This window comes from Anthonomus grandis, chromosome 22 (genome assembly GCF_022605725.1).
Source record: "Anthonomus grandis grandis chromosome 22, icAntGran1.3, whole genome shotgun sequence".
Taxonomy (NCBI): domain Eukaryota; kingdom Metazoa; phylum Arthropoda; class Insecta; order Coleoptera; family Curculionidae; genus Anthonomus; species Anthonomus grandis.
Window position 1 is genome coordinate 4761174 of NC_065567.1, and position 26059 is coordinate 4787232.

General features: G+C 33.5%; 1 protein-coding gene across 1 annotated transcript; it reads left to right on the forward strand.

The window, feature by feature from the left end:
- Positions 1-19893: 19893 nt before the first annotated feature.
- Positions 19894-21359, forward strand: LOC126749225 (uncharacterized). Its single transcript, XM_050458913.1, has 2 exons — positions 19894-19997; positions 20074-21359. Exon 2 carries the CDS (start codon positions 20349-20351, stop codon positions 21357-21359), a length of 1011 nt encoding a protein of 336 aa, XP_050314870.1. The 5' UTR covers positions 19894-19997; positions 20074-20348.
- Positions 21360-26059: the final 4700 nt, after the last annotated feature.

Sequence of the window (26059 nt, forward strand, 5' to 3'; positions counted from 1 at the left end):
TTTCAGTGTGTAAAACAGACAGATCGAGATTAGACAGAGAACGCATGTGTAAACAAATACGATAGATGGCGGAGCAAAGTTCTATCTTGCTTTCTACAGTCTCCCGTCTCTGTTCCACGCATTGGCGCAAAAATTGGCCATTGTAATTTCTAACTGGCACAATTGTTACTGTAAAAATTGTAAAAATCTGCTTTTTTTTAGATTTTCGAAAATGTCACAACCAAAAAGATCAAGAGACGAACGTAGCAAAGATCCCATGAAATGGTTGCAATGGTATAATGAAACAGAGGAAGATGAAATTGAACCGGAAGAAAACGAAAGCGAATCGGATAATGATTTTGTATATGAGAGCGAACATGATACAGATAGTAAACAGGGAGCTGACGAGGAAAGTCTGGAAGATGAAGATGAAGGGATGCTGGATAATGATACATATCTTGCGAAGGATGGAATGACGAGGTAGAGAAAAGGTAATTTTCCTCTCAATGTTAGAACACGGACTTGCAATATTATAACGCACTTGCCAGGTCCAAGAAAAGAAGCTCGCGAGTTGAAATCAGAAATTGAACGAGGACATTATTGGGACCATTGTAGAATCAACAAATATTTATATCCAGAGAGTTCGTGCTAAATTTGGAAGCGAAAGAGATGCTAGGGAGACTGATGCTTTAGAGGCTCGAGCTTTTATCGGTTTGTTATACCTTATTGGATCTTTACGCTGTTCTAAAAAAAATTTCAGGAAATTCTGGGACAATTCAAAAGGCAACGGTCTCGAATCATGTTATTTATTTATGTCGGAAAGGCGTTTTAGATTTCTTTTGAGATGTCTAAGGTTTGATGACATTCGGGATAGGGAATAAAGAAAGGCCCTTGATAAACTAGCACCAGTTCGAAAAATAATGGAACTGTTAAATAAAAATTTTAAAGTATTTTTGTCCAAGTGAATATCTTACTGTCGACGAGCAGCTATTGTCATTTCGAGGAAGATGTTCATTTCGACAATATATTCCAAGTAAACTTGCCAAATATGGTTTGAAGGTTTTTGCGCTTGTCGACTCGAAAACAGCTTACACGCTAAACTTAGAACCATATGTTAGTAAGCAGTCAGATGGGCCATATAGCATTAGCAATGTGGCTGAAGATATCGTCCTTCGTTTAGTGGAACCAGAAAGAGAAACAAATAGGAACATTACTGGTGATAACTGGTTTTTTACCCTTTTCTTAACTAAAAAAGCTACAAAGTGTAAACCTCAGGTATGTTGGAACTATGCGTCAAAATAAGAGGGAAATACCCAAAGACTTTTTACCAAACAAAAGCCGACAAATAAATTCGTCAATCTTTGGATTTCAGAAAGATTGTAGTCTGGTATCCTACTGCCCCAAAAAAGGTGAAGCAGTTCTAATATTATCTACAATGCATTTTGATGGAGCCATAGATGCTTCAATAGGCGAAGCACAAAAGCCAGAAATGGTCACTTTTTATAATATGACAAAAGTTGGGGTTGACCTTTTGGATCAATTGTGTCAAAAAAATAACGTGCAACGCAGTATAAGACGATGGCCCATAGTACTGTTTTATGATTTTCTGAACATAGCGGTAATAAATTCGTTCTGTATCTATAGGCACCATTGTGCAGCTTCAACAACAAATACCAAAAGAGCTGAATTTCTAGAAAAGCTAAGTTGGGCTCTAATAAAACCACAAATAGAATGGAGGGCGAGCATCGAAACCCTCCCAAGGGAGCTTCGCAGAAGAGCTAAGTTACTTGTTGGGATCCAGGAGGAGGCAGTGCAACAACTTGATAAAACCGGTTCACGAGGACGGTGCTATCAGTGTGGGAGGCAACGTAACAAAATGAGCAGAAAATGGTGTTAAAAATGTAATAATTGGGCCTGTCTAGACCACCTTAAAAATATTTGTACCAGTTGTGTTGAGAATTAGTAAATACCTATATTTAGTACAGTACTTTTGGTTACTTATTTAGAATTAATTTTAGTTCTATTAAAATCAAAATCAGTGTATCAGGTTAATTCAGTAGTTTATATTATCCAACATTATTATAAAATAAAACATTTTTCCACTTAACTTTTCGTTTGTAAATCATTTTTTGAAAAATAATAACTGGATGACAACTGTCATCCGCGCGACTCTTAGCGTTACAAGTATCCACGCGACTAATGAAGGGTTAAAAGAAAACAAAATGCATCCCTATAAAATTATACTTACCCAGGAGTTCACGGAAGACGATTTTGACAGGAGAATGTATTTTTATGAACAAATGATGGCAATGTTAGACAGCAATGTGATCCAATTAGAACATGTTATGTTTTCTGATGAGTGCACCTTTACTCTTCACGGTCATGCCAATCGTCAAAATTATTTAAAATGCCGCTATTTTTCCAGGGAAAATCCTCGCTGGACGAGAGAAGACAATACTCAATACCCTGAAAAGGGTAACGTGTGGGCAGGAATTATTGAAGATCAGATCATAGGTCCCTTTTTTATTGAGGGCAATTTGAATGGCGATAATTATTTAGAATTGCTTCAAAATAATGTAGTGCCAATGTTGGCCAACTTGTATCCTGATCCAGGAAGCCCACAAGTTCCAGCGAATATGATATGGGTTCAACAAGATGGAGCACCACCCCACTACCAAATAAATGTCCGGCAGTACCTCAACCAAATATTTCCAGATCGGTGGATAGAGAGGCAAGGATCGATGGAATGGCCAGCACGGTCTCCCGATCTGACGCCATTAGACTTTTTCTTATGGGGATATGTCAAAACTATTGTATACAAAACTAAACCCACTTAGCTGACTTAGCTGACTTACGAAGACGAATAACTCTGGCAATTAGATCGATCACACCTGAGATGTTGAGTAACGTTAGAAGAAATTTCTATTTACGGGTAGGGTGTTGCCAAGGCGTTCGTGGCGAGCATTTTGAACATCTCTTACATTGACATTATTGTTTAGATATGTATTATGTATAGGTTTTTAAATATGTGGTAACAATTTTCGGCAAATAAATAATTTTCTTTTCCAAATGTTATTTTTTGAATTTTACTTAATATTTCCAAAACAGTCAAAGATAGGTAAATATATAAATTAATTAACATACAGGGTGTTATGTTTAAACTAAGCAAGTTGGTACGGCCACCGTTAACTGATACTCCCTGTATAAAAAGTTTGATAAAAAAAAATGCACAACCATAAAAACCAATCGACGTGACGGAGCGATTTTCCCAACACGCTCCCGTCTATTTATTAGCTAATTTATTTCATTTGGCTGACACACACTGTGTAAGCATATACATATGGGCTAACTCCGTCGAAATATGAATATTCTGAGGGAATTAAGTAAAAACCCTTAAGTCATAGGTTTCACTGACTCATGTATCAAAATATTGGAATGTAACCGTTAATCTAAAACTCTCACCTGCTGACTCGTAAACGTAAACAAAAGAGAGTAAATTAGTAAGTAAAGTAACTTACCCTGGATATTTTGGAGATGGGGTAATAGGTCACGTACCGAAAAATACGCGCGTAAAATGGTGTCGACACTTATCGATCATATCCGGTCTTCGGTCAATGTCAGAATTGCTGCCACTCAACTCACAGCTTAGCACAAGCTTCTCCTTTTCTCCCACTCTTTGCGCATTTGTATTTAATATAAAGACAGATATGTATAGTTCAGGAATATACAAAAGGTGGGAAAAGGAAAAGATGTAAGGCAGATTATGTAAATAAGTTATTAGCAAAACGCGCATTTTTGTATGCATAATTATTAAATATAAGTAAAGAATTAAATTAAAGTTAAAGTATTATTAAGTACTGGTTAAGAAAAAATTGAAGTTAATAATTATAATTAATATAAACATGGGATGACGAAACATATATACATATAAACACGGTCAGTATATAAAAAACCTGGGTCATAGTTATTGAAGGGATGATTTCGAAGCTCATTTCTTTAATTACTTAGGTCATTTTTATCCTTGGCAATACCCCCTGTCCTACCCTCCGCCTATTATGGTATAAATCCGTTTCTATACCTAGATAAGGATCTGGTACATGTATTAACCGGACTAAGTCGTTTCCCTTGTTATATCTGCCCTATCCCCGAACGTGCATACTGTTATTTTATATTGATACTCATATACAGGGTGATTTTCAACCTATGCGCATAAACTTGGGAAATGATAGCTGATGAGTAATAATGAGTAATAATGAAAAAAAAATTTAGTAAAATATTTTTAGTTTTGGAGATATCCATATTTTTTTAAATAAAAAACGTGTATTATTTAACGTGTTTAATTTAAACTAATTTAATGCAACTGTTCGAAGTTGTTTCCGTTATTTTCGATACAGACTTGAGCTCGTCGAATCCATGCACGGGCCAAACCAGGCTGTAGGCGAATTGCGTCACTGGCAGGGCTTATGCGATGTCGTAGCTCTTGCTCAGTATCAACTTCGTTTACATACACCATTGTTTTCATATGACCCCACAAATAAAAGTCTAATGGATTAAGGTCAGGCAAGCGAGGGGGCCACCCAACTGGACCATCACGGCCTATCCATCGTCCGGGAAAAACACGATCTGTAGTCGCACTGGTCGTGAAAAATGTGGTGGAGCACCATCATGAAGAAACCACATGTTCTGCCTAACGTTGAGATTCACATTTTCAAGGAGCACTGGTAAATTGTTGCGCAAAAATTCTAAATACCGAGCACCAGTGAAACGATTTTTCGGAATAAAAGGTCCGATGAGCATCCCGTTCAGAATTCCAGCCCATACATTTACAGAAAAACGTTGTTGAAAGTATGTTCTCCGTGTAATATGCATATTTTCCAAAGCCCAGTAATGAGTGTTATGAAAGTTGAAAATTCCATTGCGCGTAAAATTTGCCTCATCCGTAACTAAAATGTTCATAGTAAAGTTTGGGCTTAACTGCTGGTGATGTAACAACCACTCACAAAACTGAACTCGAAGCGGTAAATCTATTGGAAGTAGGGCTTGTACCCTCTGCACATGAAACGGGTACAGCAACTCGTACCTTAAAATTTGCCAACTTGTAGATTGCGATATTCCAAATTGCGCTGCAATTGTCCTAGTGCTAATTCCAGGTTGTTGCTTCGATAACTTCTAAAATATCCTCGTCCAGATTTAGAATGTGCCTAGGTCTAATAGCTCCTCCATCTTGTCCAGGCCGCGGCCGCAAATTGCCAGTTTCTCTACGCCGCTGAATAACACGTAAGAAAGCCCCATGTCTCAGGTGATATCTTCGGGGAAATCTTTGGGCATACAGATCAGCTGCTGCCACTGCATTCTGATGCGTTTCTCCGTAAACCAAAACCATGTCGAAATATCGACAAGTTCTTCGCTTGTAAAAATGCGCGCCATTACATTTGACGCTTTTATTTTGTTCGTGTGAAAATAACGATCGAAAACGATCACAGCCACCAACAAACTAAGTACTGCTAAAGATTCCAAATAACAAATTCCAAACATTATGACTTGTTTACTATCAGTTATTAATAAACAAAATAAGTTCGTCTGATACACGTTATGTTGACATTTGTTTAACTTTATTTCGGAAACCACTTACTCATTATTGATCTTCATCTACCATTTCCCAAGTTTATGCGCATAGGTTGAAAATCACCCTGTATATATTTATATATATATATATTAAAATATATATATTTTCCTCTTGGTATATTTAAACATTTTTTTTTCACTTTTTAGTACTAATTTAGACTAAAAATTATTATTTATGATATCAATTATCTTCATTAATTGGGAATTGTGACTACTTTACGATTTCATTTCGGATCTTTAAAAATTACATTTGAATATTTGAATGTACTACGTTCTTTGTAAATAAATGACTTATTTTTTCCATATTTTTTGGTTTTTAAATAGTTTAAGAATATGTTAAACATAACTAAAATTTTTTTTTTCGTTGTAATTCTATAGACTCAATTTTTGATAAAGTAAAGTAAACAGCTATGATGCCCTTCGCCAGAAAGGGTAATATGGAGGTTTCTACTTTATTCTATTTTATTCTATTCTATTCTCTAATGGTAGGTAAAATATTTTATTAAAAAAATTTATACTTTTTTTAAGAGATTTATTTCTTTGATGTAAAAGATTTACATGTTTTGTGATAATTTTTATATAGATTCGTAGATAGAATTAGTAGTTTTAATATTTACCTGTAAAGCAATGACATTAATTTTTTTACTGTACGACGCTATGATTAAAACGATAACTTAATAAGCAATTAAATAAATATGAAAAACATAATGCTTAATCTATTCACAACACGTTTAATATATATTTTTTAAGTTACTTTTACTATGTAATTCAAATATTTTTCGTGATTAGGACTTAAGTTAAAAGTCAAAACCAAGCAAAAGCTTTTTTGTTAAATGATTGAGCGATTCAAAGCCGCTCAAGTCAGTTGTTAATATGATTAGAAATAAAATCAATAAGCTCTTGCTGAAATAGGGTTTTTAAAAAGCCATTCTGGTCGCAATAAAATCGAGGACTTTATATTTTATTGATTGGCAATATCCTTCAGAGTAATGATATAAAATTCCATTGATTATGCTTTTATCACAGTCAACAATTATTCGAGTTGTTCCCTGTTTATACAGTTACATCCATCCCACTCCATTAAGTATTGTATTTATCGATTATTAGTGTTTCCGTTATCCGAATACTCTTACACTAGATATAAATAAACATTCATGTATGGTAACAATATTGCGGGAGACACTATTTTATTTACTGCTAATGTATATGATATTTGCTCATACATTAGGTAATCAATAAATTGAGTGTAACTTTAATTATTTGTAGAAACTTTATTTTTTTGTATAGAATATTTTAAATTACTGAAAAAAGTTTAGGAGGGGCAACTAAAGAAAAGACGCTTTGTACGCTATTTAATTGCAAGCGGCGCAGTAAGGCGTCTTATTTTAGTTACTCAATAACTTTTTATTAGTATTTTTATTATTGGAGCATGTTTGTTATAGATATTTACAGACGAACCGCTTTTTGTATCTCTCAAAGAAGTGGTTGTAAACTATGTATTTTAATCTGGGTTATTTAGTAGCGAATTTAGTATTCTTAGCCAGTAATTTAGAAACGCGGGTGTGGGGCATTGGCTCAGCCGATGACGAACAATATTTGCAGCCTTACATAAATTTTTAAATGATTAATTGAAAGTTATGTCAACATAGGCAACATTAGAGTTGGGGGTCTAGCAAAGTGATGTGTCTGGCACTTGGAATCGTTATTACCAGAATAATTCTTTTCATGACAGACCGAGAACCGGTAGAAGGCGTGTTACTAATCAATAACAGAACCGCTATTTTTACTTAACCACCCGCAGGAACCCAACTGTGGCAATACCAGCACTTACCTCAAACTAAGTTAGTTTGAGGAGTTGCCGATCATTATGAGTATCCCGATTACACCCTGGGTAAAAATTTCGTCAGCTAGAGTAGAAACAAGAGCACATAGATATGGGTATCGAGCGGGCCAACAAGAGCAGTGGTGGAACCCTTAGCAAGAAGAAATGCTATGTTCTGGGCTGGTATCATGTCTAATGGCCGCACAAAATTAATTTATATTCAAAGCATTATGACTGACAGATACATAAGGGAAATTCTAGACTGAAGTCAGACTACGTTAAGGGGTTGTTGGTGATGCTTTCGCTTTTATGGATAATACCGCCCGATGTCACCATACCATTGCTGTAAATAAATATGTGAAAACGTAAAGCATAAATCGTTTAGACTGACCCGCACTATCCTCAGCAATCCACCTAGGACTATACAGTGCTTTCATTTCAAAACGATCCACCCTTAATAACTTTCTTAAAAAAAAAAAAATACGTCAAATTAGATATACAGGGGGTCATTTAATTATGCATTTACTGAGGTTCTGTCAATCACCGCCTCACCTCCAGCTAACCTCACTTTAATATGTCAAATAGGAACCCCCATCATGTGATACATCATAGTAAGCAGCGTAAAATTCTCTATTCAACGGTACCAAAAAAAATAAAATCGGTAAATGTGTAGGCAAATAGTTAGCGAAAATGTCTAGAAATAATGAATATTTTATTTACGCCAAACTTTGGTATTTTAAATGAATATTTTTAGTGTGGTACCTACATCATTTTAAAATTCTTACATTTTTTATAATAGATCATCAAAAAAAATACAAGCAATTTAGCATTAAATTTTTTATGGGAATGAAATAATCGGGCCATTTTTTTTGGAAGAAAATTTGACTGGCGAAATTTATTTAAATTTTTAGAAAATGCAATATACCCTTCCATTATCCAATCTATGGAAAATCAAGTAGATCAACGTCGTGCTATATTATTGAATGAAAATAATATACATTTTCAGCAGGATGGAGCTCCCGCGCACTACACTTTGGTAGTTCGAGTCTTGATGAAAATTTTCGAGAAAAGTGGATTGGCAGACGTGGTGCAATCGAATGGTCTGCGCGGTCTCCGGACCTAACCCCACTAGACTTTTTTCTTTGGGGCTACTTAAAAAGCAAAGTTTATAAAACCCCACCTGAGAGTATTGAGAATTTAAAAAATAGAATATTTCAAGAATGCAGAGAAGACAGGTAGACTCTTGCCAATGTTCGTAAGGAGTTTGAAAATAGGCTTTTTTATTGTCTTGCTAATAACGGCGCGCATTTTGAACATTTAATAAAATAAATTTGTTAAACTAATTAAATTTGTTTTTCTACCCTACCGCTTTATACTTTAATTGCTTCTTGGTCAATCAATTTTATTTTTTTTACAACCATTGATAGCATAATGAATGCCCTTTAAAATAATGTATCACACCATGGGGTAGCCATTTGACATACCAAAGTTTGGCGTAAATAAAATATTCAATATTTCTAGACATTTTCGCTAACTATTTGCTTACACATTTACCAATTGCATTTTTTGTGGTACCGTTGAATAGAGAATTTTACGCTCCTTACTATGATGTATCACAAAGATCGTTTTGAAATGAAAGCACTGTATAAGAGCTTGTTGATGCTGTTTGGGAAGAATGGCACAATACTTGTCAACAGCAAATCTCCAATCTTGTAGACAGTATAGACAGGCATCTCCAAGCTTACATTGATGCTAGAGGTAGAAATAGACGGTATTAAGAAGTTTTCCCGCACCTTTGTTAAAAAAGGCTATCAATTTGTTAATTTTAATTTGTATTGAAAAATACCCTATAATAAATAAAATTATAGAAGTAATATAATAAGTTTTTTTACAATCATTTTAGTTGTTTTCATTAATAAAACTGATCAATTAATAAGGCTCTAATCTATATTTTTCGATAAAAAAAAACTTTTGGAAATTTAGGGTGAATTTTGAATTAACAAAACTTTTGAATCTATGTGGACACTCTCTATAAGATGAAATATCATTAATATATAAAAATTATACAAAACATAATCAGTGTAACAATTTGATGATAAAATACCAGAAAAAACATAGTGGTGAAACTTGATATGATAATTTACCAGAAAAACTTAGGAATACAGTGATGTATCACGGTAGCTCCCACGTAACTTGGTTAAGGTTTCAGACATCTATAGAGTACTCCAAGTATCATAGTAGTTGAACAAGTTGTCATAAAACAAGTTGTATGGTTGATCGTACAATATAACTACGGTAGGTCACAGTTGTGTTAGTAGCTTTCTTAGCTTGCTAGGGACTATATTAGTTTGATTTTGTAGAGAATGTAAACGCTTATACGGGTATCTAGGACTCTCCCCCAGATATAGTATATTTTGGTCGCCTCTCAGAGAATCTGCTTGAATCTGTTTAAGAATCTAACAAACAATGTAAATAGTAGGAGGCAACATAGCTGTGACAGGTAAAAAGCAAAAGTTTTGACAGGTTTTTCTAAATAAATTGTGTCTGACGGAGACTAGACCATAAGGACAATATATTCAATTAGGTTTAGCAAAAAATATGCTCAATTATTAAAAAGAAAAAATAGACTTATTCACTTACCTGAAGGAAATATGAACTAAAACCTTTACCGATACCTTTCATTATATTTAAATTATTCACAATAATTTTTAAATACAATTCATTTCATTTAGCAACATTACCTCTTAAGATAAAAAGCATAGAAACCTGTTCCGCGAACTCTCCAAAAAAAGTACGCAAGATCAAAAAAAAACAAGGACATATTTTATGGTTCTCTTTACAATAATGTCTAGGGAAATTCCAAATCAGCGGCACTTCAAAACACTGGAAATTGAGTGTTATAGATGTATTAGCGTCATGTGCAGTTAGGCAAGAAAAACAGAAGAGAAAACGATCACATAGTCTTGGAACAGAGATATTTGGCAACATCGCAAGACATCGAAATAATAGACAATAATGGTGTTGGAGAACTGATAACGTTGTAAACCAGGGAAATAAAAGAAAATACTAACGTTGCGAAAAAACAGGCAACACAGCAGACCAACGAAACAAAATACCCACAAGAGCAAATGTCGCAAAAAAAAATTGTGATAAAGAAATTGCTGCCAATGAAACAAAAATTAACCAAAGAACGCCTTCCAACTGGTAAGCTATAAAAAACGCACTACCAAGACAATGGAAAAAGAAGTAATTGGAACATCTATGTATAATTGGAAACAAGGTACGATAACCCCTTCAGTCATGAAGTTAGGAAATATGTCTGTATCTACCTAGAATAGAAGTAAATAATAACTCAGAAGTAGTAAAATATAATAGAACACAAAAAACACTTCAGTCATGATAACAAAAATGAAGACAAAATCTGTCAATATAAAAAGCAGTTTTATGCTAGAAATACCTTCTTACATTATTCTAAATATAAGCAAGTTATTTGGTCAAAAATGTGGTCCAGAGGGACCGTTGTAAACTCCCTGAGACTTCGACAAAGTACAGGGAGACGCGGCAACAAAGTTTAAAGCAAATAAATCCTTTGACCATTAACGTAAGTATTCTATATCTGAATATCCAAACTGTAGTTTACAAGATTTTGAAACTCGAAGTGGTACTCGAAACATTGGATACCAAAAAGCAATAGATGGAAATTCTGGAGGAAAGAAATAAATCTTACTTGGTGGCTCTAAACCAATAAATATGCCAGTCAGTGTGCCGATGTTAAGGCTGTTGAATAGAATGAGTAGTTGGCACGTGCTTCAAATGCTCGAATGAGTATGGAAATACTACTAGTGGCAGCGGTTGAGCTTCCCTTTAACTGGGAGCAACAGTAATAACGAACGTAACTAACTTGGCAAAGAAAATTACCACACGCTGCTCAAAAATTTTGCTCACCTACTCAACTGAACTAAAATGGTCAATTCAAAATTTCCATTTATAGAGACAACAAATCTACAGGAAATCTAATTCCATCGCTTTTCCTCATCGAAATAAAAACATAGTAAAAAAAAACTAATTTACTTTTCCCAAAAGAGTGATGAGCAGTGAGAACAGCTCCAGCTCAACCCGGTTGTTAAGCATCCTCTGCAAAAACGCCTCATACAGATGGAGGATGTACCCGGTTAACACTAATAAGGGCACGTAAGACCAACAAGTGCCGAATGTCAAAACGTCAATAAAGAAATCAAAAGTAAGCAGTTACTAGTTACAATACAATTATATAAACCATCATCACAGTCCGAACGATTCGTTAACCAACATTAGAATTCTCTCCAAAATCATGCTTTTCTCTCATTCTATAAATTCTGTATAGGGGCCTGATAATGAGATTTTGCTTTTAGAAATCAGGCAGAATATAAAGAATAGATAACCAGTAAGAAAATTAATGGAACAACAAAGAATGGTCCCAAACTGAAAGCATACAGCATGGAAACCAAACAGATCGAACATGTCACAAAGTGTAAGGCCAGATAAAAGAGGCCTGTATGGGACAAGTCCAGGAAATGTCTTGGGATTAAATTTTACATTGCCACTATAATAACCCATCAAAGAAACTTTAATTAATAATTTACGGTATTTAATATAGTCAATAAATATTTAATTACTATTGTCAAAGTCTATTTTTGTGGCCTTAACTTAGAATTAATAACTTATTTTACAACTTGAATCTTTTACAACAAGAAAGATGGAAGTAATTGGTAATTCCCAACTCCTGAAAGTCTTAAACGCAGACTTGACCTGTACCACCCTTTTGTGCCATTGTATCGCGAAAAAAAACGGGTAGACTGGCATGTACACATTGATCACTTCGCAATAAATATGAGTAAATATTGAAACACCGCAAGCCAATCAGCAGTCTTAACAGCATGCCAAGCATACATCCAGTCTAAAGTAAGGTGGGTTAATTGTTTGGGGTGATGTATTGGAATTAGAGATACAATATAATCAGAAATACCTATTCATAATAATAGGTATTTTCGGCGTTGAATCTTTTTTTTCAAAAAGCCCCATAAAAAAGTGCTGGTATGAAATTGTGCACATAAGACATTGCTTTGCTGAAATTGCGCACGAGTGTCGGCCATAAGTGGCTCCCTGTGAAATAAGACTTAAGATCTATATTCCGGTTCTGAATTTATTAAACATAGAATTATTATAATTATTATAAAATATTGTGTAAATATGTATCACATGAGAAATTTTTGATATAATAAATCTCACACATATTCATTCGTGTTAATGTCTTATCTTATTTTACGAGTATAGACTAAGTATCACACGCAAGTGATTCGCCATTACAAGTTTTTAATTTTTTGACAGACCATTGTGAATTTTGGGCGGAATGATTTCTTCAATTGTTTTTAGTCAATTTTGGTGTTTCATTTAATAGATTTTTTACAGATTTTTCGCTACAGGACAGAAAATAAAAGTTGCAATTATTTAATTCTTTAAATTACATTCTTAAGTGTATCATGAATATTTAAAAATAATCCATTTTGCAGTAAGGCGTATAGTTAAATAACATTTTTAAAAAAGCACAATTTTAAAAATATATATAATAATACTCAATATGGTACAAATCTAAATTTGATATACAGGGTGTCCCGTAATCAATTGGACATAGGTTAATGTAGGATACCTGACATGAAAATAAACCGCTTGAGCTCAATATCGCTTAGCAAATGTTATTGGTTTTCGTTCTACAGAGTGTTAAAACTAATTTTTTACCAAACATTTATTGAAATATTTTGGAATCCACTGGACAGATTAACCTAAAATTTGGCGTACTCTTTTTATTTGGGATGAGGAACACGAATATGATATCTATTTTCCCATTACCAGTAGATGGCGCCACATACAACAACATTGAGTGATTAAAATGGTCATAACTTTTTTGACCTACCTGTATGCACATTTGTGAGTGAAAATAATAAAACAGCATTTAATTCTAGTCAAAAAAGGTATACTGTTTTCGAAGTAAACGCATTTTTGTATAAGGTTGCGTATGAACAAATTATTATCGGAGTTTTACAAAGTAGGCTTTGCCTAGGATGAACACATCATAACTACGACCTGTCAAGGTGAAGTATTAATAAGTAAGTCTTTAATTTGGCTAAAGCTCGTGTTTTGGTTTTGTTATTTTCGCTTAAAAATGCCACATCACAATGATTTTTCTAATGCTCAGATGCGGGATATGGTATGTGTATATGCTCAAGAAAATTTTCGTAGTCGAAGAGCAGCGCAGCGTTATTTAGATCTGTATCCGGATAGAAGGCAGCCAAATCATCAAACATTTAAAGCATTGTACGATAGATTAGGCGAAACGGTCTCATTTCGTTCAAAAAACGTAAATGCGGGAAGACCAAGGATAATTGGAGCAGATATGGAAGATGAAATTTTGGTTCGTGTTATCGAAAATCCAAGATACCAGATACCAGCACAAGACGTATTGAGGCAGCCACTGGTGTAAGGAAATCTTCGGTGTCCAAAATTATACGCCAAGAAAAACTGTATCCGTGTCATTTCACTTCAGTTCAAAATCTTCTTCCTCAAGACTTTCCTGCAAGACTGGAGTCTTGATTCACTCAATTTTTAAAAGAGAGCCAATTGAACGATCCATTTTTTTGTAATAAAATTTTATTTACGGATGAAGCCACGTTCACAAGGAAAGATGTTTTTAATTGGCGTAACAATCATATCTATTTGATGGAAAGTCCTCATGCTTTCCAAGAACACCATTTTCAACATGAGTTTTCAATAAATATTTGGTGTGGTATCTTTGGGTATTGTATTATGGGACCGTTTGAATTGCCAGCTAAGCTTAATGGAGAACGTTATCTAAATTTCTTGAGGAATGATCTTTTATTTCTGGGGCTACTTGAAATCACTTATGTATAAAAATAAAATAAATAACCGTCAGGATTGTGGAAGGAGTCAATACCATCAGGGCCCAAGAAGAATCATTGTTTGGAGTCAGGCAAAATTTAAATAAAAGAATTAGACAATGTGTCCTAGTGGATGGTGAACATTTTAAACAATTATTATAATCAACAGCCTTTTCTAATTTTATCGTTGTTAATTACATTTTAGATTAAATGTTCATACGCAACCTAATAAAAAAATGCGTTTATTTCGAAAACGATCTACTTTTTGGAAATAAAAAAAGTGTACCTGTTTTGACTAGAATTAAAATGCTGTTTTATAATTTTCACTCGCAAATGTACGTACAGGGAGGTCAAGAAAGTTATGACCTTTTTAATCACTCAATGTTGTTGTATGTGGCGCCATCTAGTGGCAATGGCAAAATAGATATCATATTCGTGTTCCTCATCCCAAATAATAAAAGTACGCCAAATTTTAGGTTAATCTGTCCAGTGGATTCCAAAATATTTCAATAAATGTTTGGTAAAAAATTAGTTTTAACACCCTGTAGAACGAAAACCAATAACATTTTGCTAAGCGATATTGAGCTCAAACGGTTTATTTTCTTTTCAGGTATCCTACATTAACCTATGTCTAATTAATTACGGGACACCCTGTATAAAAAAATTTAAAGTGGTGTATAAAAAATTTGATAAGTGGTGACGTTATTAATCACAGTCACAGAGTATTATTTTACGAAAAATAAGAATGCTTATTTAGGAATACATATTGGGTACCCCATTTAAAGTAAGATTATCAAGGCGATTCACTCTAATAATCTATCGATTCTAATTTTTGTATTTGCAAGTACTTAAAGTATTTTAATAACGATTAAAAAAATGCTGTGAAAATTTTATATTAATATATGTACATATATTAGGTAAAACTTGCCGTAACTGACTACTCTATCATTATAAAATAAATTTACAAGCATATAGGACGTACATACATACATGGTTCTGCAAAGCTTTAACTAATAAAAATTCTATCCGTACTTGCTGCTAAGCTGCAATGAACGTGTTATATGTTATTACTAACTGAAATATCCCAAAATATCAGAGTTTTAAAATGTCCATAGAATTCGTGTCTGTAATATATAAAAGTAGATAAAAATAAAGATATAAGAGAGCCAGGGCTATATGTGATCGATCTGCTTATTTTATCTATATGGGAACTTTGGTGCTTTAATATTCTTAGTAGATGTGTCATTTATCTTTGTCAAAAGGTTATTAGAAGAGTGTTTTTAAGCATACTAGCTTTAACAAAATAATGTCTGTTTGATTATATTCCATAGACTGGAAGAAGACAAAGTATTTTTCCATATCACATGTATCAAAATCTTAAGTTGCCACTTCTCCAAAGCTCCTTTTGCGTCTTTTTTTTGGGCATTGTACAAAAAAAATGTATGATGGTCTGATTGATATGTGCGGCAGACAGATTTTGAATTCTTTTAAAGGGAATGTGAATAGTTTGACAACGTATGGGCGGCTTTAAAAGCGGGTTGAATTGCTGTTGAGTAAGCATTAATATGAGTTTTCTCTTACTTTTTAAGAAATTATTATTTTTTTGCATATCAATCAAAATATGCCAGTAATGCCAAAACTTTAGAATGATTATTTAAGAATTTTTGCAAATAAGTATATGTTAGTATCTCTAAATAGCCATGAGGAAGCTTAAATTTTTATATAAGTTCTGAATCTAACTTTTAAACAAGTAGATTAAATAAAACAAATTCTCAACTTCCTACTGGAAACCCAAACAATTTAAGAGCTTCGAGGTTTTATCGAGATATGACTAAAATATATCTCAAAGCCGCATCAAGTGGTCTTTGAGATTTTGTTAAGGAAACGACATTTGTTATTTCATTGTAATAAGCGTTGATTGAATATTTGGGACTTATGGACCTTGGGAATATTTTTATTCTTTTATTCTCTTCTGTCTTAATCTGATTTCATTGTAATAAAATCCGTGTATTATTTAGAAATCATTTTAATTATTTTTGAGTTTTACAAATGCTGGAAATAGCCCGGTAAACTAGTACAAGGTATGGTATAATGTTCTGTGGCGGTCGAGTTGAGGTTGAGCCAGAAATAGGGACCTTGGTATAGTCCCGGTATTCCGGATTGGTTCTGGAGCCTCTGGTATAGCTCGTACATTTCCAGGGGCTAGATTATTAGTCTAGCGCGGGCCCATATAGCTATAGCGTGTTATTTGTGTACGTACATTTTACCCATTTTTATGTTACTCTTGATGTTATTTTTCCTTGGTTGTAGTATTATTTATCCCTGAATATTTATTTGATTATAGCACATTTTTCTACGGTTATAGATTGAATACAACAACATATTATTTAGATATTTACAGATATATATAAGCTTATAAAGTCCTTTTCAGGAAATTATAAAGACAAGTACAGGACTAAAGCTGCTTCCCGTAACATAATAAAAATTATTTAGAATATTTGATCTACATAAATGCATATCGTTATACAATTTTATTACTGCCCCCGAATCTATAATTTTCTTATATCCCGTTTTTCTGTTATACTCAGGTCAAGCTATGGTACTGGGGACTGTAGAGTGAGGTCACTCAAAATCAGGATGGCTGAATGTTATCACCACTTGACAACAAGAACCAGGCAAAATCTTTAAAACCATTAGGAACTCATAAATAAGATGACTATTTCTTTGGGTATCGGGTTACACAAATGGATCTAGGGCAAAACTCAAAATAATTAAGACGATTTCTAATTAACACACGGATTTTATTACCACGAAATCAGATTAAGACAGAAGAGAATAAAAGAATAAAAATATTAATATAAACGCAAACGACTAAATTAAGCTAAAATAGGGTTCTGTATCCGACAAGTGCACGCTTTTCAGGCCAAAACCCAAGTGTCCCTCATTTGGGTTCAAGTTGTCCTATCCAGCATACCTTTACCTATCTTATCTCTGAAAATGTACACGAGTATACCAAGGTACCAAATATACTCGGCTCCCAAGATAAAATATGCTTAATATAAGTTCTTGGACCATTTTCAGATACCTCTCACCTTTTGCTACCCTTACAACCGGATCCAAGGCTTAATATTGTCGATACCAGCTACTCCTACATACGGAGTCTGCGATCTGGTCTTTCCCGGGATGTCTCTGACCTCATACCGGTCATTTCCCAGCACCTTGGAGATCCTAAAAGGTCCCCGCCATTTCGGCAACAATTTCCTACTGGACCCTGTAGCCTGTGAGGATGCTATCCGTATCAACACCAACTCTCCAACTTGATATTTATCAGGAGCCCGATGCCGCACATCAAAATGTTCTTTTTGGCGTGCCTGATAAACCGGATAATCATCACACACCTTTTGCCGTAACGCGGTAACGTCAATGTCCTTCGCAACTTCCTCGGGTACAAATGCAAGTTGTCCCCTTACGCAATAGCCCATCAGAACTTCACTTGGAGCCGCCCCTACTGCCTTATTCACTGTCCCGTTAAGCCCCAATTGAATATTAAGGACATTTTTGTCCCAGTCGTCGTCTTCTAAGTCAGCTCCCATGGATGACAAGGAATCGAAGATAGTCCGATTGTACCTTTCAACCTGTCCATTCCAAACATTCAATCAACGGTAATAAGTATTGGCAAGAATTCTTTTAGTTTGATAACTATTTACCAGAGTATTAAGTGCGATTTCATGATTATCACTAGTTAGTGGAATATTTTTTATGGAATTACTGGTTCATCTCGTAAAAAGGTTAATATATACTGAAAATTTTCGGAATTTGAAACACTTTAACCTTGATTAATATAGGAATTTTATATAAATACAAAAAGCGGGCCATCGCTTGAAGTTGCCATGAAAAATTGGCAAAGTTAGTTTAGGCAAAATTGCATTGAGAGTCTTGAATCTGAACTTGACCAACAAAGTTAGAGATATTTAAATCATTAGGTTTAACTTCGAATTTGATTAATAAATCTTTCTGAACAGTCTTTATAGAATAATATTGGTCATCAAACTTTTTTTTAACACTCTCCTCAAGTTCCAACTGCTCTTCCTTTTTTTCATATCCGAATGACCTATCATCGCAAAAAGGCAATTTTCGAAATAGTCAATATATTTTTGCAAATCATCGCAACGCAGTTGCAAGTTTCTTTCTAATTTCTTATCCCCCCATACAATTTATTGCAAGTTCATAAATTTCCCTTAATCGATTAGCAACAACGGAATATTTAGTTTTTAAAACATTACGTTTTTTCGGTTTAGAACTTATTTTGCTTACTTAAATAAGAAAAAAATAATCAAATAATGCTACTAAATTAAGCAAATTATTTAGATGCCAATAAGGAGAACGTTAGTTTAGAGCTAAGAATTATTGTTTTCAACTTTCAAAAAAAAATTAGTTGGAATGAAATCTTTACAAAATAATAAAAATAAACAAGCAATACAAAGCCTAAAGTCCAAGACAAAAAAACTGAAAATGTAGTTGGACGAATGTGAAGCACTTTCAGGGCCGCGTTTTTACTAAATATACTTAACGCCAGCATAAGCCACACCTACCGCAGTACGTCATCTACGACATACACAGCGTCAGCGCATCCGCGGTAAATATACTTCGCTCCAGCATAACTACGTAATTAAGATATATAATACACGAATATAATGGAATTTTTCACATAAAGTTTTTAAAATGCAAATAAAATCAGTAAAATCATCGTTTATTTGTATAAATTGAAGACATGAGTTGATAAAGGTGCTATGTCCATTTTTTTCAAAAAATGACTTATTTGTATATTTGGTTACCTAAAGTCGTAATACAACCCCTGAATAACTCAAGATTCTTAAATTGTTAATAATAAGGATTATTTTAATTGATAAACGTACTATGTCCTATGACTAAGTACCCTTTTTAATTAGATAAAGGTGCTATGTCCATATTTAAGGACATAGCACCTTTATCCACTAGATAGTGGGAAAGTTTTATTTACATGGTAGGTGCCATGTGACATTTTAAGGTTATGTTTGTTGTTTATCACATCGTTCAACATGGGGTCGAGAAGTAAAAGAATGTTAGAATTAGTAAAAAACAAGAAAATATGTGTTTTAAATAAAGGTAAGTCCGAATAGAGAATTTTTTTGTAGATAGAAACTGTATTTTGTACTTCCTTAGAGGTCAATACCAATGCGGTGATTTTGGAGCAGCCAAGCACTAGTGGGCTTCAAAAGAAGGTTAACTCTAAAGCAGGTAAGCATATTAAAACATTTTTTACTACCTTTATAAATTAATGATCTCTTTTTAATAACAATTTATCCCCTTGATGCGATTCAATTTTTTATTTAAAAAAATACATATATAATATACATTACTTGAGTTATTATTACATACATACCTACACATGTACATAAATTAAATTTTTAGACTATATGGATAATTGTACTGATGAAAGTGTTATATCAGGCAGCGAATATTCCCCTTCCAGTGAAAAAGATTCAGAAGAGGATTCTGATAACTCAAATATTTCTTACTCGACGAGTCTCATAAACAAATATCCGGATGTTGATAGAGTCAAACGTAAAATGTTTCCGGATAACCAAAAAATTAAAAAGGTAAAGCTAAAAAATGTTAAGATTAAGAAATAAAAATAGAAATTAGAAATAAGTATAAATTTAATAAATAACTAAGATATTTTTAAGGTTCCGACAAGCAGCAGGGAAACCCCGGATAGGATTTACGTCATTGACGAAGTGCAGGAGGAAATACCTCGGGAAATACGTATAGAAGACCATAACCAGCAATTCCATGTTACTGCCGATGGAATAAGTAAAAGAGAAATTGTTAAACCAGTTTTAAAAATAACTAAAAAAAGAGTCCGGAAACCTGATAATTGGAAACGAAATAAAGCGGCAAAGTTAAGACAACAAGGTAAAGAATATATTTCTCAAAAGACTGGTAAAGTGATGGAAGCAAAAACAATTAAAAGAGATTTTCTGTGTAAAGAAAAATGTAGAATAAACTGTACTGAGAAATTTAGTATTGCAAGCAGAGAAGAAATTCTAAGAAAACTTTATAAGCTAGATACAAATTCCAAAAATATTTTAATTTTTAAAAGTATTAAGATGCAGGAAGTTAATCGTCACCGCCCTCGTAAAAATATAAAAACGAAAGCTTACAGCTTTAAATATTTTATTACGTGTGATAAAGAAAATACACTAGTGTGTAAAGATGCTTTCTGCTCTTTATACCGAATTGGACGAAAAAAAGTCTTTAAAGCTCAAAATGACTTAAAATCTGGCCAGGTAATGCCCTCACCACATAAGCAAGGGCATCACAAAAATCCAAAAAAAATATCCGATGAAGTAATAAACTGCATTGAAAATTATATCAAGCAGTTTCCTTCAGAAGAATCACATTATTCCAGGACTAAAAACCCACATAAAAAATACCTTTCCCCTTTACTAAATATTAACCGACTTCATCAACTGTATATAGAGGATTGTCAAACAAAAAAGCTCGAAACTAAATATTTCGTAAAGGCCTCTTTTTACAGACATATATTTGAAACAAGGTTTAACTTATCTTTTGGTGTACCAAAAAGTGATACTTGCAGTTTATGCGATGCTGGAGAGAACTCTTTAGAGCACTCGAATAATTTTCAACTTGCTTTTGCGCAGCAGAAAGTTGACCGCGAAGCAGTAAAAATGTCCAAAGAAAAATGTTACATAACAATGGATCTTCAACAAACGATGCCTTTGCCAAAGCTATCAACGTCAAAATCTTTTTATTTAAGACAAATGTGGCTATACAACTTTGGAGTCCACTGTTTAACCAGTTCTGGTCATAAGTCCTATTTTTTTACATGGACTGAGGATATTGCCAATAGGGGAAGTAATGAAATAGCAAGTTGTTTGCTACGATTTTGTCTGCTTCTTAAAGAAGAAAATCCCCAAATTGATCATTTAATAATTTAGTCAGATCAATGTGGGGGACAAAACAAAAACTTCTCCATTATTAACCTTTTTCAATACCTAATATTAAATAAAATATTTAAGATCATTAACCATAAATTTCCCGAAGTTGGTCACAATTACCTTGACTCTGACAGAGACTTTGGAAGAATAGAAAAGGTTCTTAGAAAACATCAGAATATTTATATACCAGACCAATATCGGGAAATTATTAGATCTGCGAGTACCAAACAAAGTGTATGCCTTAACATGGAACATTTTTTTTATTGCTTTGAAACTCTACCTGCAAAACTTCATTTAAACAAAAGACTCACTAATAGTCTTGACCAAAAAAAAAAATTTTCGAGATAAAGTGAAGTGGCTAAGAGTACGTTGTTTTGGAAAATACTTTTACAAAACTAGTTTAGATCCGTTTACCCCATTTATGGAAGTTGACTTACAAAAAAAAAGAGAACTGATAGTACAAAGTAATCAAGTTGTTACAAAAGTTACCTAAATGCGGTGGTTTGACTTCTGAAAAAATTTCAAATCTACAAGATCAACTTAAGTTTATTCCAGCAGAGTATAAATGGTATTATGATATTGTTTTAGAAGAATGTTTGAAAAACCCTAAGAAAAAACGTAATTCATGTTAAATTTAAATGTTTCTGTGTCTTTGTTTATAAATTTTTAATGTATCTTACTTTGCTTTTGTTAATCTGCAAATAAAATTTAATTTCCAGATTATTTAATAGTTTTTTTTATTATTTTTTAAAAATTTAAATACAACATAGGTGACATAACACCTTTCTCCACTCAAGTTTATACCAACATCTGCATAAAATGTTGGTTGATTAAGGTGCTATGTCCATTAAAATTAAAATTACTAAAAAAGTATAAATTCTAGAAAAACAAAAAATATTATATAAAAAAGTACAAAACGATTCTAATCTAATAAGATATTGGTAATTTTTATAAAATTTATAAAAAAAAATATATAAGTGAAAACGCGTTTCCTTCAATTACTCAATATCTGAAAAAGTGGACATAGCACCTTTATCAACTCATGTCTTCAATTATAGAATAAGCCATACAAAGTGAAAAATATAAATTAATGTATTTTAGCGTTTGGTAAATTTTTTTTAATGTTTTTAATTAGATCATGTTTTTGCTTAACACTGGTACGTTTCTTTTTTTGAATAGATGTAGATTCTTTGATGGACGGTCGGCCTGACTGTATTCTTCTTTTTCCAGCGCTCAGCCTATTATGTATTTTTCGACGACTGATAGCTGTAGGCTGTACTCCTATACGTCGTGTTGTCTTCGTTTTTATAGCGCAAAAATTTGTTAATTGAGATACAGTCGTAATACGTTCTAATGATTTTATAAATTTAACCACAATGTTTTGGTTGTCACTGTTAATATTTTTCTCTGTCAGGCCTAGTATTCGATCAAACTGTGATTTTAAAGAGATTGTTACAGGGAGGAAACACATGGTTTCGCCATTGTTGGCGCTGTTATGTACACCCATATTCATGTTCGCACTAGAAGTATCGACTACAGGACCCTCAACGTACTTAATATTTGACTGTTCGACGTCTACATACTGCCGCATGCATGTAAAGAAATTTCTTTCTGGTATATTTGTACCAAGAGCAATGTAAGCCAAAGTAACTTTGTCATCAGATGTTAAAACTGGAGCCGATTCTGTCAGTACTCCAGCATGTTGTTCTACGGCACATATATGTTTGCAGTATGCACCGCCAGATCCATTGAAGCAATCACAACATGTGAAACCATCTTTAATGTTAACCGTGGAAAGTACCTGGAAATCAGTTGATGAGGTTACATTATATGTAACTTCATCTATGCTTTGCACTTGTAGCTTACTTGCGGCACCTTTAAATTTGTCGTACAAAATATCATGCCGAGTTGCTCTGTTGTTTGCGTAATTCAACATTTTTCTTGTATGGTACGATTCTAATATTTTAACCACAAATTCGAGCAACGCAATACTGTTAAAGGCTTTACACCTTTGTAAGATTACATCTTTAAAAACTCTTATTGACGCTTCGACATAATTATTAGTATTGTGGCATCTAAAAAGAAGATGTTTTCGATAAAAATGACACCATTCTGTGCGTCTCATCCAGTATGCTTTAAGATATTCAACAAGCAGGCTTAAATATTTGCAGTCATCTAACAGTGTTTTGTATAATAATTGGACGTCTATTTCGTTAGTTGCGTACAAAATCGCCCTAAACGCCATCATAAATGACTGGCGATGGCTCTTGTGTATGCAATTTCTTGCTCCACACAGCCACCTCCAAAACGCTTGGCAAACATGAAACGAGCAAAGCAATAGATGAGATTCTGGGAAAATAGTCGAAAAAGCTTTTCTTTCAGCTTGCGAATCATCCGTCATAAAAACCGCTGGAAAACCATTTGGTAGTTTTTGTCGTAAAGATAAAAAGGCATGACGGTATATTTCTTCCGTCTGACCAGAATGTAACAAGCAAGCTAAAGGTATCCCTCCAATTTTGTGGGCGCCCAAAATAAATGTGACACAAGTAGCAGTTTGATCGCAAGATCCAGTTGTATCAACAAAACAAACCTCGGATGACCAGTTTTGTTCATGGGACCGCTTCATTATGGGTGTCAAAATGATGATAACAAATGGATCTCTTTCTACAAAAATGTCGATCCCTTGTTCAGCATAGGCCCTTTTCTTTTCCTCCACTAGTTTCAGAACACACTCGAAAGTTCTATCGCCGTAATGTTCCCTCCTAAAAATAAGGTCTTAGTATTTTTTTTACTGTTATAAAATAATTTTTAAAATACCTCCAGTCATCAAAGAGATATGTTATTTCACGGTCTCTTGGATTAATCTGCGAATCGGCCAGTTGATAAGCTATATCTTGCTTTGCATTTGCACTCAAAAGTTTCATTTCGTGCAAATATTTTGCCGCACTTGGTGTCAGTCCTTTATCAAAGTAATTATAGAAAAGTGTCCTGGTGGCATCTGACATATTTAAGTAGCTGAACGCTTCTGCACATTCAATACGATGACTATGTTGAAACTTAATCTGAAAGTGGTACATTTACATAGTGTTTTTATTTAAATAAGATGTAAACTAAAATAAAAAGTATATAACAATTCTAATATTCAGTGGCGGCTCTTCAGGCGAATTAGTTTTTCTTTATTTTTTATTTAGTTTTTAGGCAAAAACGCAACTCATTCGTTTATGTAAATAGAAACGTAATTTGTTGCATTTTTTTTTACTTTTACAAGATTTTAGTTATTTTTGTTTTTCATGTTTTCAAATTTTCTTGTAATTTTTTCATTAGGTATTCAAAAAAATTATGATTTATTTTAAGCACATTAAACCAGGAGCTATGCGAGTGCCTGAAAGATTAAAAAGTCATTATTTTTTTCAGGCACTTGGTACCAAAAGTCCTAGAAAATTAAAAATTACAATTTCTTTTAGACATATTTTATATAAAAGCAAAAAACTTGGGAATGCCTGGAAGATAAAAATAATAATTTATTCTTACCCTCACATCACTAGTCTTAACCACTTTCCTAACCCCCAAACCGCCCCTGTAATATTCATCGGCTATTTCAAAAAGCTTGAGCTTAAGTAATTGAAACTAACCAAAAGTATTATTTTCCTCAAAGATACCTACGTAACCAAAAAGCACCTTATGCTTTATGGACTAGCCGATAAATATTTAAATTATTATTTTATACTTTAGTGCATTATAAAAACGTGTTTCTTAGTTTTTTAAACTATGATTTAAATGCATGGTGCTAACCCTGCAAAATTTTGAGTAGAACCACCAATAAATAATTAATTAATTAATTAATAGTAAATCAAAACCTACTGTAATTACAGCAGACAATCCATCCTTCAGGTAATGATCATTCCGTATGGTGAATCGATTGATCTTTTTGATTTTAATATCGATACTTGCACTACAGTCGATTCCTTTTACTCTAGTCCTACTACGAATTCTGTCTGCAGTCTTGATATTGTTGAAGTTTGAGTGATGACAAACGAACAGTTTTCGGTAAAGCATAAGCTCAATATTAGGCCAAGAATTTCGCACTATCCATTGTGTTTTGGTACTCTCGCTGACTTTTTTGATCCACCTCCCACACTGTATATCAAAACCAATATTTTCTTCATTTCGGTTTAGATTTGTTCGCACCCAAACTTGAAACTTTGTAATGTCTTCAAATAAAATTACTTCAATCGCGTCATTTTCATGCAAATCTAAGTATTCTTTCAACAGAGATTCCATTTCGCCAATAAAGATCAATAATCTACGCAATCTATTATAGGCGACATCGTTATGACCACTAAATAAATCAAAACTGCTCACACAACTTCTCATGTGAAACAACTGTCATATATAAAACACGTGGCAACAGGAGAAATAAGTCACTGCAGGCACAAATAAAAGCAATAAATTATTAAAAGGGGCGAAATTACGTAGTTGTGCTGAAGCGAAGTATAATGCGCTGACGCTGTGTATGTCGTAGATGACGTACTTCGGTAGGCGTGGCTTGTGCTAGCGTTAAGTATATTTAGTAAAAACGCTTCAGGGCCACGGGCAATGCTCCGTAAATTAAATATTTTTGGTTTAATAATTAGCTTTACAAGTAAATAACATTTTCAAAAATACAAATGACTTTGGTGTTTTCCCAAAAATCGCAAAGT

Bases quoted from the DNA above. Each gene is read 5' to 3' on its own strand.
- LOC126749225 (XM_050458913.1), top strand. From the start codon at position 20,349: ATGGAAGCAAAAACAATTAAAAGAGATTTTCTGTGTAAAGAAAAATGT.